Raw genomic sequence first — 12996 nt, 5'->3', positions numbered from 1 at the left:
CTGAAAATGCAAACATGTCTGCGACACATTCTTAGCTGTCTTGGCCCTCATTACAGTTAATGGAGCAGCTTTCTTCACAATGGAACTGCCCTGTTTGCACACCACCTGCCGGCTGTGCAGAGTTGTCACTTCAGCGTCAGGACATTCTGGAAAGTTTTGTGCAATAGTACAAAGTAACGCACTAACTCAGTGGGAATAGTGGGAAAACTGTCCTAGGTGTTCCAGCCGCGCCCAGGGCAATATTTTTTATGTCCTAACTTGGTCAGCAGTAAGCTTCCGGGAAAGATGGGCAGGTAAGGTGGTTAGGCGTAGATAGTTTAGGTCATCACCTATGCTGACGGAAAGAATAATCACTGTACAGCTGACTCATCAGCAAGAACATATTATATCATGAGAAGTAAAATTGATAGACTTTGGCTTTCAACAGTCCCACGGCCATTTGTACCACATCACTATAATAGTCCTTATTTCCGTCTCATGCCCCTTACCACAAAAATAACTTCAGGTCCACTCTGCATTGCGTAACACCTTTTCCAGTGCTCCTAGCTCTCTTTCATGTCCCTAAATATTCCTACAGTATACTCAGCTTCCTCTTTCCACTCATTACCTGTTTGTCTGAGGAAGAGGAAGAGAAAGGGAAATAGCCTGTTACTTCCCCTAGTTTACCTACTTAGGGATTGGCGTCCTTATTTTGGAGAATTTTGGTGATTTTGGGGTGGGTTTTTTTTTTTTTCTTCCTTTTCTTTTCTTTTCTTATATAAGCATGAATGCAGCCCCCCACTACCATAGGTTATTTAGTCTTCTGTGTTCAGGCTGTATTACCAAGAGTGTAGCCGACATGTCAAGGAATCCATTTCTGATTTGTTCAGCAGTTGTAAGACTACAGATGAAATTCTGTGTCCAGATTTGATTCTCCATCCTTCAAGATATTCAAAACATGACTGGACAAGCTTTGAAGCTAGCCCTGCTTGAAAGGAGAGATAGGACCAAATAATGCCAGGAGGTCCCTTTCTATCTGAGTTATTTTATGATTCTATATCTTCATGATTCTGAAACTTCTCAGTCAGATTTACTAAGTACTCACAGACAGGGTTGCAAGTTGCTTGATGGTAGAAGTAAGGATGCAGGGAAAAAGCAAGACTGACAGACAGATGAGTGAACAAATGAAGCAATGCTGTCAGATTCCTTCCCCTAGAGATATGTTCATCCTGACCACTGGCAAAAATATTAGTCAACTAGCCAACAGCATTCCTTGCTGAATGTTACTATGTGCAGTAAGAAATTCAGATTATGATCAGGAATTTCCTTCTGTGCCATTCTGAATGCAGCTGTAGTCTGATGCTGTATGATAACTGCCCAGGCCTCTATGCAGGCATACATTAGCAGTGTGTTATGATTCCTTCTGTTTTGTGAGATGTATCTACAGGAGATCTTCGCAGAACAAGGAAATACTGAAACAGTGGCAAATACTAACAGGTTGAAACATTAAGGAACAGCCAACGATGATGATAATCAGGGAGGTAGGCTTCAATAAAGCATTCAGATGGGCAGGAACCGGTTTGTCTTGCAATGCCTCACAGCGCTATGTGAGGTATGAGAGCTTTCCTAAGCTGTTGTTACAGAGTTCAAGGGGTGTGAGAACAGACGGCAGAGAGGAAGATGAATCTATGCAAATTTTATGTAGATATCCTTTGTTAGAATATGACTGAAACCATGGAGGAGGAGCACCATCTCAGACCAGTTTAAAAGCCAGAAGGTAGGCTGTCCACTTGAGATCTCTCTCTCTTTCTTCACTGACAGAGATGTGGTCAAGGCTGCTTCTGAGCATTCTGTCCTTGAACTGGATTGCCACAGTGTCTTCTGAACCGTAAGAGATCATACATTCTGGTTTTTTTATGACAATATATTTTATTATATTTCCCACTAGTTTATTTCTTCTAGGACACTGCTATATAATGAACTGGATGTTTGAGACCTCGGTTCTGAAATGTGTCTGAAATGGAAGTAGATGGCATTGAAGGAGGATTTGTAATGATGCTCTCCATCATAAAACTCTTAAATCTGATTTGAATGACAGAAACCTAGAACTGGAATAGTTGCAGTCTTGAGTGAATGGGTAAAGTGGAGAGGAGGTTCAGGACTAGCAAGTGATACTAATGATCAGGATTGATACGCATCAGCAGTACAGAGAGAGCAAGTTGTATGAGGAGGTGCTACAGGCCGGATAATGGCTGGTATTAGGGACTATGCTGACTGGCAATCCTAATATTAGTATTAATGTAAGAATGACTATGAAGTGTTAGTATCACACCTGCTGTGCTTATGCAGCACTGTCAGTGTCCATGGCTCTATGCAAACAGTTTTCAGCCACAATATTCAAAAATACGCCAACACTAGAGCTTAAATCCATCTCTCAAAAGTTTTAAAGGAAAACACTGAAAGTCATAGGAGTTTAGGTTTCTCAGATACACTGTCCATTTCAGGCATTTTACTTTCGGTATTTGAATATCTTGCAGTCTGAACTGGGCAAGTCAAAGTAACAATAAAGGCAATATACACAAGCAAAGCTGTGGGAGGAAAAAAGAAAAGAAAGGATTAGATTACTAAGAAAAGATTGTGTGATTCATGTTGTGCTGCTGCAGAGCCAACCCATCAATTCTGTCATACATTATTTGAAAAGACTAGTTTGGGCAGCAGAGAACCAGCAGCCAGCAACAGAACCTTTATCAAATCTGACAAATCTGAAGGATTATTTTTCAGAGGAAGAATCTGAGGAAGGAAGGCTGCCCTAATTACAGAGAGCAGTATAACTAAAAAAGCTCAGCAGAAGAAAGAAGCAAAGGAAGCAACACAGGGAGAGTCATGGCGACAGAATGCAGCATATAGGTTAGATTGAGCATTCTCTGAAATGTTGTGCAGAATGGGAAAGCAAGATGATTTCTTGGTGCATTATGCTCATTGACTTATCAGATGTCAGTTGTTATCTGGAGGGAGAGATGTCTAGAGAAAAAGAAATAAAAAATTTGCTGCAACCATTAGCTAGTATTTTTATTATTGATCTCGAGAAGAAGCTAAATATTTCTCCTCTTTATGGAAGGTTCCAGATGTTTAAGTATACATATAGGTCATGGGAGGATAAATGCAGGTGTTGTCAGATGCTTGTCAGGTGTTTAGACACTTTAAGTGATTGGAGTGATGTAAATACTTGGAATGGAAAGCTGCAGTATCATACTGGGTAAGACTGCATATAATGATGCCATTCTTTCAGCTCAGAAAGAACTATGAGGGACGAAATATTGTCACCTGCACTTTCTTAGCATATTATTCAAAACTTTTTGAAAGTAACGGAATTCCTCCCAATTACTTGGAATTGGAATTACTTCCAATCCAAGCAAGTTTTGGATTGTGTCTGTTCACACATATGTTATTTCTGTGGTATTTGCCTCTCCTGTTTGCTCTGGCTTTCCTCCATGACTGAATTTTCTGATCTGGTTTTGCTTTCTTACAGTCAGTATGTACTACTGGTCCCAACAGTAGTGCGGAGCGATGCTCCGCAGACCGCTTGTGTGCAGTTCCACAACCTCAGTGAGCCTCTATCTCTGAGCATTGTCCTGGAATATGGCAGTACGCGGAATACTCTTTTTGAGAAATCAGTGACAAAGGATGATTTCTTCCAGTGCTGCGAGTTCAAGGTATTTTCTCTTTTGAAACTACCAAAAAGGGTGTAGAAGCTGGAAATACTTCTGAGCGCAACTCTCATTGTCAGTGTGGGCAGAAGATGAAGAGTGTGGGCAGGGAATAGGATGAAAAAATAAAAGTGCCTGGAAAGGCTGACGATATAGCAAAGAAAGACATATGGGTTCTAGGGGGAAGCTGGAGAAAGACTTTCCATCTCCATTCACAGAGAGACTAGGAAAAAGCTTTTGGTTGCTATCACAGGTCCATTCACCCTATGAGACTGTCAGAATTGCCAAGCTGGAGATCCCAGCTGGGACATGTTCATTCTGTTTCCTGTGACTCTGCAAGATCTGTACAGATATGACAAGGAAGTTCCAAGGTTGGGTCTTCCAGAATGTAGCAGGAGAAAACATTTCAGAACTGAGCTATATGGTTGGGGCAACCTGCATGTAGGCATGAGAGGAAATGCATAGTACAGGTCACAGCTTAATTGGTGACAGATCATGGGACTTCCACAACAGAAATTTCCAGAGACTACCTCACTGGCAAAGATGGATCTTCTCATGACTTTGCATCAGCTATTTATGATTCACTTGACAGTTAGTACCTTACTCAAGAACCCTGAGCAACAGGGGACCTCAGTATATGTAATTTACCACTTTTCCTCATGGGTTTTCTTTCTCTCCAGGTTCCTCCTGCTACTTCTGACCCCCTAGCATTCATTTCCTTCACTGCCAAAGGCACCACAGTCAACTTAGCTGAGAGAAGATCAGTGGCGATTCAGAATGTGGATAATACTCTCTTCATCCAGACGGACAAACCTATCTACAAACCAGGGCAAAAAGGTAGTTGAGGAGTTTGAGTCAGCTAGTGAACTGAGAAACTGGTTGCAAGAGTGGGTGTAGAATGACAAAGACTTCCTTTTGTGGAATAAAAGCCCATGGACTGCAACAGCGATGATCCATCCCTCAGATAGGGTATAGTTGTGATCTGAGTTTGGACTCATCAAAAGTCAGTGAAAAATAGAACCAATTCACAAAATCACAACAAATTAGTAGACTTCATGTGCTTTTACTGAGTTCATTACATTTACAGGATCTTGAGTTCTGCCAGGTTTACTGAGGTCAGTCACGTAAGTGTCCTTCAAAATACAGAAAATAATAGGTTAAGCTTGGAATTAAGAAGTGTGATGTAAAAATAAAGGAAGCATGTAATTTCCTGTCAATAGATCTTTCTGCTTAATTGCTAATCTAATTCAGAGTGCTGATTCCATCATGATATTTAAATAACAGTACTAGCTAAGATAATCAAATCTCTTCTGGTTCTCTAGGGACTCTTTAGTTTGCCTTTGTTTCAGTTGTATGTTGAAAGTAACTTAACACTGCTAAAGAATCCTTTTTTGCCCTTTATCTTTTTCAGTGATGTTTCGTGTGGTCAGTTTGGACACTCAGTTCAGACCTGTTCTGGAGACAGTAAGTATGAGTGATGGTCAATATTATTCAAGCACCCTCTTGAGATACCTGTTCACTAAGACTCTTTCAATTAGAAGTTGAATAAAAAGGGTCTGGGAAAGGCTTCCTGATGTTTCTGGAGAAATGTTATAATTCCTTAACTTCACACTCCATCCTTTCCCTGCCTTTATAGAGGGCAAAGGGTCTGAATGCACTCCTGGAAATCTCTCACAGCACTCAGATTTTGTAGTCACTTTACCTGTCCCACATATGTAGAAAAAGACTGGATGTTTTTGTAGGAAAGAGAAATTCACAAACAGGTTATCCTCTTTAAGTTATCTTTGTAATTAAAGACAGGACTTGAAATTATTTCCTTGGCCCAGTGTTCTGTAGCCAGAGAAAACAATTCACAGCCTTCTCTATGTTGTAGTATTTCTCAAGCTCCACAGCTAATTTCTTGGTGTTCTGATTTAATTTTTTTTCTCCCTTTTTTCCTCCTCCAGTATCCCCGAGTCACCGTTGAGGTAAGAGATGCAATGTGTTGCTTTGGAAGGACTATGCTTCATCATTCCCCATAGTGTCAGTAGCTGAGGGAGACTCATCCAGAGCACACCATCTAAAGGCAGTGAACTTGAGGTTGAACAGTGACAGTATTCATTATCAAACATTAGAGTATCAAAAATCAGTACAAATGGAGATGTTAGTTGGAGATGGCATGGGGCTGTTGCTGGGTTTTTCATTAGAATTCAAATAAGTTTAGTGTAGTACTCCTTTGGTAGGACTAAAGGTGTAGTACTCCCATGGCAGGGGGGTTGGAACTAGATGATCTTAAGGTCCTTTCCAACCCTAATTATTCTATGATTCTGTGATTCTGTAACTACAGGAAATGGTCTGGTGAAATAGTGTCATTCTCATACAAGAATAGTAACTCCCTGAAATGTCATTTTCTGCTGGGGACCAGGCTAGTAATGAACCAGTCTTCTACCACATTTCACATTGCACTTTCTAAAGGAGGCCCGCATAATTTTCCTGTTTTACAGGAGGAGTTGAGGCAGGAAGACTTATGCTAGAAATTATACAGATAAGGAACCTGACTCCCAACCAAGTACTATTCCTAGATGATCTGAGATCATCTTGCAGTGTACCTAGTTTCCAACTAGGGAAAGTCAGAGCACATCATGCACTTAGGCAATATGCTAGGATACAAAACTGGAAAGAAGGCAAGAAAACAAGAAAAAGGGTACGTCTCTCCCACTCTCCAGGATCCGGAGCAAAACAAGATCTTCCAGTGGCTGGAGGTCTCATCTAAGCATGGAATTGTCCAGCTCTCCTTTCCACTAATTCCAGAGCCTATTCTGGGGTCCTATCGCATCACTGTGGAGAGAAAATCGGGTGAAAAAGAGGACCAGTTCTTCACGGTGAAAGAATATGGTAAGCAAAGGCTGTAAACTGCCCTGCACCAGCGGTGAGACTCGCTCTGCGTAACTCAAGTAGGAGCTGCTTGTGAAAAGTTTAGGTGCTTTGAATTCTCGGCTTGACACAAAGTCACTGTGTGACTTTGGGATCCACATCCTATGACTCAGGCCTTACACTCCCCATCCGAAAGGAGGAGTCAGGCCTGCCTGGTTTTTGTTGGGGTCATCGCCATATAAAAAGCAGTAGGCTAAGATATGCAGAGAAATCTGAAGATGTTATCTGTCAAGCAGATATGTCATGACAGGTGGTTACTTGTGAGGCTGTATAGTCAGTGGAAATGCAAGATGGAAAATAGTGGGTATTTGAGGTGCCAAAGCTCACGTAATCATCTGCTTACTCTCTGGAATAGACCTTATGAAGAAAGTTGCTAGATTTGTTTTGATCTTACAAGTTTTCTCATCTTATAGTGGCAAGTTTTCCGTAGTAGTCCCTAGAGTAGGCTTGGACAACTCCCAGTTGTTTGGGGTTTTTGTAAGCGCAGTAAAGCACTTTTCCTGTTTACCCTTCAGAGCTCTTTCATGTCTTCCAGTCCCCTGTGTACAGGTTTGTGATAGTAAGGCCTTTTCCAGCTATGTTATCATTATTGCTGGTGACCCAGGACAGAAGATACGCTGAAAAAAGAGAGTGACAGCGACCTATTTGATTTTACTACTTCACTTAATCTGTTGCCTTTCTCGTTCAATGGGGCTTAATTGCATAATAACTTTTGTTCTTCAGGGCTTAACTGGATTAAGACATCAGCATTACTTCCACCTTTCTTTTGAATAAAATGTAAAGCCAATTAGTGATTTCTCACAATTCTTACTATGACTGTTATTATTGTTACTATGATTATTATTATCCTACAGCCAGCTCCTAGGTAGACTTTTCTTTGAACTTTTTCCTCTCCCTTCTTGATGAAAATGCCTTTGCCAACTGGTTCAGGGTTTTTTTATTGTCTCCCACACATACACCTGCCTCTGGCATATAACTACTGATCAGTCATATTCACATTGCATTTCCAGTGCTGCCAAAATTTGAAGTGACGACCAGTGTGCCGAAGAGGATTTCTTTCTTTGATGAAGAAATTAGGGTGAAAGTTTGTGCTTCGTAAGTATCAGAGCTGAAAACAACACATCTGTGCACAGGAAACGTGGCAATAGAGGATGGTGTGTGTGCTGGGAAGCAGGGGCCCTGATGCTGCCGATTCCATGTATGGGTTACAGCAGTTCCTTTAGCTGTGACTTCCACAACACGAAAGATAAGTCTTTTCCCACTACACAGCAAAATCAGAACTCAGGGAGTTTATGTGTGTAGCAGTACATACTTGCTAGCTGTTGTCTTTTACTATTACAGAAAAAGAGAGAAATAGTACTGCGGTGTATGTCATTAAGATTGATGGCTGTGATACAGCCAAAAGGCAGGGTGGCACGAGCTAAATGGGAGAATAGGGATCTTCCTGCAGTATGTCCTGCTTTGCACGAGGTACTAACAAGAAAAAACAAGCAGCAGGGATTGAATATCTCAACCTGAATACAGCACCACTTTCCAGCTTCAGACCTTGAAGAATGACTACAGCAAAACAATGGTAAAACAGGCTTTTTTAACAAGATGCCAGAAACAGCCTAAAAGGACTGGAAGGGAATTCTGCTAGCACTAACTGGTCCTAATTCCCACCTGCTCTTCTGCCTTGCTATGGGCACTCCTGAGGGGTTTAGAGTCTGCATTACTCTGCAGTCTTTGCAGATTTCATGCTAAGTCCACATGATTGGATTCTTGTGTCTTTTCCTCTTCTAGGTACACTTACAGCCAACCAGTGCAAGGGAATGCCCGAATCAATGTGTGTCAGCAGCACTTTTACAGTCCACGATGTGAGCAAAACCAGAAAGAAACCTGTGAAGCAGTCACTGGGCTGGTAAGGCTGATACAGGGCAAGGCTTTTCTTCCCAGTCAGCTTTACTACCCGACATGTAGCAGAGTATTTGGTGGCCTCATTTGTTTTCTGGGGAACACCAGAGAGACAATCTCAGGGGCATGCTTTTTCTCACTGTCTCACAGGCAGTGCTGAAAGGCCATGAAAGTAGTTTTAACTGATGACCTTATTAGGAGACTTTGATTCTTCCCTCGGAAAGAGTCACTAGAGGGGATGGAAGCTTATGAAAATATAAATCTGTGATAATTTCTAAAACACTGGAGCTGTGTTCTTACAAAGTCTTAACCAGCAGACCTATACTGGGAGTCTCTGAGGACACTTAATGCTAAACTAATGGTTAATTTCTGCACTAGATCAAAGTGCTCTGGTCAGAGTCCAGCCATCATGCAAGATGGGTTTAAGAAGGAGCATGAGCGTAAGAAAGGACTAGGGGGAATGAGGAGAGAGGCTTGCAAGTGCAAAGGTAAATGGTATTGAAACAATGATGTAGGAAGGGAGCCAGGGAGTAAGAAGTGTAATGTAGGAAGGGATCAAGGAGAAAGGAAGTCCTGAAGAAGATTTGAGCAGAGACAATGAGGCTCTTCAGAGACCCACTAATACACAGTCAGAAGTAATTTTCCAAACCTTGATAAAAATGAGTTTTCCCTTTGTGTTCTGTTTCTAGCTGGGGAAGGATGGCTGCCTCAATACTGTAATCTCCATCAAAACATTCAAGCTCTACCGCAGCTATGGCAGGATGTATACCAGCCTCAATGTAGAAAGCATTGTCACTGAAAATGGGACAGGTAATACCAAGTGAAGGTTGTAAGTAGCTGATTAAAGCTAACAGGTGGTACTTTCTGAGAGCAATCTCCTGGATCCTGATCTGTGCAGCAAACAATCACCATTTTGTGCATAGCTCTGCCTCCAGAGCATCACTGCTCCATACAGCTTTTCAAAGTAAACAGTTTTCAGGCCAGTCTGATTTCTGTTTCCTCCCCTTTATACTGTCTGTGTCTCACAGGTATCCAGATGAAAAGCAATGACTATGTTGCAGTCAGACAAGAAAATGACAGAGTGATGTTTAAGAATATGGATTTCTATTACAAGAGGGGAATTCCTTACTATGGTGAGGTGAGTGCCTGGAAGGACTCATAGATCAAAACTCCCTGAGGTCCAGCATGATGGTCCCTGTGTTGCCCTATTTATGGGTATCCCTTGACTCTGTGCTGACAAATTCCCATGATAAGGCTGCATAACAGTGACTGCTGCATAATTCTCCTGCTACATTAGGTGCTCCTAGAGAAAATAAGAACATGGTGTCATACCTAGACTGTTAGGGTCTCTCTTCTTTCATACTTAGAGAATGCCTAAAAGGTGGGTAAGTGAAAGGCCAGATGGGCCTTTAACTTAGTCTGCAAGAAACTACTTCAGCAACAGCTATGCCTCAACTGAAGGTTGAATTTTCCCTGTGTTGTATCACAGTCCCAGGGATGCTTACTTAAAGCAGCAAAGTAAAACGTGTTGAAGCATATTCCGACTTCTTAGCAGCCTGCACATGCAGGAAAAACCCAGGCACAGAAAGGAGGATGAGCTGTACAGCATCATCCTGATACGAGGTTAGGACAGAGGACATTAACAGGTGTCTACAAACTGGGAGGTGCTCCTAAGCTCCACAGATTACCTGTGACCATGAAGTCATCTAATTGCTTTAGGTTTGTTAATCAGTGCTCTCAGAGTATGAACTCTGGAGTCCCTCTGTTTCTCTTTGCTCAGAAAGAGTGAGGATGATAGGAGTTCCATCCACCATCTCACACTCAATGGTCTTATGTGATGGCCCACAGAACTAATGGTCACATAAGAGAAAGAGTATTTATCATTAAAAGAATTTGTTATATGAGATCATGTATGTATACAGTTCCTTCTCCCACTGTTACATACAGTTTTTCCTTGCACTGATAGCAATTGCCTGCCTTTGCCTGTTGCAGAACTCCTGTTTCTTCAAAGTATTGAAGGAGCATTTGCCTCTTAAATACATATGATTCTTGATTTCTTCTCCCTGCAGTTGTCCTTAAGTGCTTAAGTGGGTGTCCTCCGGTAAGCAGAGCATTTATCATTGGCTTTTTGGTTTTGGTTTGTTTTTTTCTGAATCCCTTGGGTATTCTTTATGTTCAGATCACTGTGACAGATGTGGATGGCAAGCCCATTGCTGGTAGGACTGTCGTGCTAGAGCTCAATGAAGAATATCTAGCCAACTATACCACCAACAAGAATGGCACTGCTGCTTTTTCCATCGACACATCCGACTTCTTTGATCCCAGTTTAAAGTTGAGAGTAAGTACATACAGGTTTAAGTCTAATTCCTGCAAAAAATACTTCATTGGAGAGAGGGTTTAGAAGCAATCTGGAAAGTGCTGGCAGGATTCTTTCAGATGAGGAAAAGAGTCAGTCAGTCTACCAGCGCCTGAAACTAGTATGAGAAAATACCAATGCCTGAGAACTGGCAGACTGCACCCTAGGAATATCTGGGCTGTAGTGATTTTCAGCAGCTCGTTTTTATTTCCTTTGCTCAGAAGCTCTTTGTGCAGCCCTTTTCCTTCTCTATGCGCTAGAGGACCTTCATCACGGACTGTCCTGTCATCCTCACCCAGCCTGGAGGCATACCAGCCTCTTTCCCTGCTGCTGCCTGCTTCCCTGCATTTCTGCTGACAGAGAGAGGCTCATGCTTATTGCTACCACGTGGTCCTCTCATGTTATCATGCTTTTTCTCTGGTGTGACGGGAACAGCCGAGAAAAAGAGCACTGCCATTCTAACTCCAATAAGTCCAAGCAGTTTATATGACCTGTCCCAAACCTGCAAGAATCTGAAAAAAACTCCCTACTGCAATGTGCCCAAGATACATAAAGATGTCCAGAAGGTCACCTGTTCTGGGGTGGTGAGGCACAATTTTTTCACACTAGCTCTTGCTTTTGGCTTAAGTGGCCCCAGAAATCAGCTTCCCAACAGAATATTTTAGCAGGAAGATGCTTTTGCCTCTCACCTTCCTCCTGTTTTTTTATTTTCCGTGTTGTTGATTGCTCATATATGATTCCTTTGCATAGGTCAGGGAGGCACCAGATGACTGTGCAGACTTCTTCAACTGGAGGAATGATAATGAGCCCCAAGCCTTATTCTTTGTCCAGCGTTTCTACTCGCGGACAAACAGCTTTGTGAAGATTGAGCCAGTGAAGGAGAAGCTCAGCTGTGGCCAACAGCAAATGATCAATGTTCAATATGTCCTGAACAAAGGGAGCTACAGGAATGCTGAGCACACAAACTTCTACTATGTGGTAAGTGCTACTGTGACTCCCATCTCTGTTCTTTCACCTTCTGCTGAACACCATAGAAGGCAGAAATCTCCAGACCAAACAGTGGTTACAGATCACAGCTTGATTTGATGGCCTTTGAAGCCTTACAGAACACTACTCAAAATCAGTGATTTCATGGGGGAAGGATGAAGGTGCTTTTGATCCTGTCTTATGAGTTTTTCCTATGCCCAGGTGATGACAAAAGGAAAAATAATTCTCAGTGGCCAGAAGCAAGTGAACATCACTGGTGGTAAGTTCTAGAGTGCGTTACTTCAGAGCACCTTTCTGAGCCCTAGAGCATTAATAAGTTTTGTAAGAAGGGATGAAAGCAAAGAACTTCAGCTAAATCAGGTACTAGCTGTTAAACTCCATCACCTGTCTCCACTCACTGTACTGTTTGCTTTTGCTGCAGCATCTAGCCAATCCCCTGTATCATGATCAAATTTATCTTGCTAGTTGAAAGATAAAAGCCTTTGTTGTGACCAAACAGAAAGAATATAACCTTATTTTTTTATATTTCTTGACAAGGAGTATTTACAGGTTCACGGTTATTCTGTGACATCCTAATCTTCACCGATTAGAAGTTTAAAATGTTTTAAAGTTAGAAAATAAGATATATCCCATTTGACATGGATATTTAGCAGTTAAGTGCTTGGAATTCATTGCACTGTCAGAAGTCTTCAAATACCTACAAATGACAATGATCCTACCGATCACAGCAAACTGAACTTCTTTCTTTCATTATTAAAAGCTTATTTTCTTTCAGAACCTGGTCTATATCCAGCCTTCAGTAGGTGGCTTAAGTAAGCCTCACTCCATACACAGGACTTGTTTAGTACTTGCCATCTTTGGTCTCAAGCTTAATTTCCTGGCCCTATTCTAGCATTCGTCATCCATGTAGACAAAAACTTCATATTTCTTAGTGTTAAGAGAGCTCTCCCTTAGCTCAGGAGATTGGCCTGTCTTCTCTTGTGTAGGACATTCTAGGTTTGAGATCCTAAGGCAATCATGCACAGATTTTCTTGTTGGATTTCTACTCAGCTCAGACCCCTCTCTGCAAAGCATGCTATTTTCATTACTTTCCAGTTTGTTTCTATTGCCTTGCTAATGGCAGCTGTTTCTCAGCCACTGCAAGATGAATCTTCCAATATC

At 41.8% G+C, this 12996-nt stretch overlaps 1 protein-coding gene across 1 annotated transcript in view; it reads left to right on the top strand.

Moving 5' to 3' along the window:
* Positions 1 to 1802: 1802 nt before the first annotated feature.
* Positions 1803 to 12996, top strand: part of LOC136007176 (ovostatin-like) — a 28514-nt gene continuing 17320 nt past the window's right edge. The window contains exons 1-13 of the mRNA XM_065665094.1: positions 1803 to 1867; positions 3509 to 3692; positions 4367 to 4523; positions 5098 to 5150; positions 5633 to 5653; positions 6392 to 6560; positions 7610 to 7694; positions 8382 to 8499; positions 9182 to 9302; positions 9521 to 9630; positions 10672 to 10830; positions 11599 to 11826; positions 12037 to 12094. Of these exons, the coding sequence (XP_065521166.1) occupies positions 1803 to 1867; positions 3509 to 3692; positions 4367 to 4523; positions 5098 to 5150; positions 5633 to 5653; positions 6392 to 6560; positions 7610 to 7694; positions 8382 to 8499; positions 9182 to 9302; positions 9521 to 9630; positions 10672 to 10830; positions 11599 to 11826; positions 12037 to 12094 (1528 nt within the window). The remainder of the gene's footprint in view (positions 1868 to 3508; positions 3693 to 4366; positions 4524 to 5097; positions 5151 to 5632; positions 5654 to 6391; positions 6561 to 7609; positions 7695 to 8381; positions 8500 to 9181; positions 9303 to 9520; positions 9631 to 10671; positions 10831 to 11598; positions 11827 to 12036; positions 12095 to 12996) is intronic.

Source organism: Lathamus discolor, chromosome 1 (assembly GCF_037157495.1).
Source record: "Lathamus discolor isolate bLatDis1 chromosome 1, bLatDis1.hap1, whole genome shotgun sequence".
Lineage (NCBI taxonomy): Eukaryota > Metazoa > Chordata > Aves > Psittaciformes > Psittacidae > Lathamus > Lathamus discolor.
The sequence above is the reverse complement of the archived record's forward strand: the minus strand, read 5'-3'. Positions and strand labels throughout refer to the sequence as shown.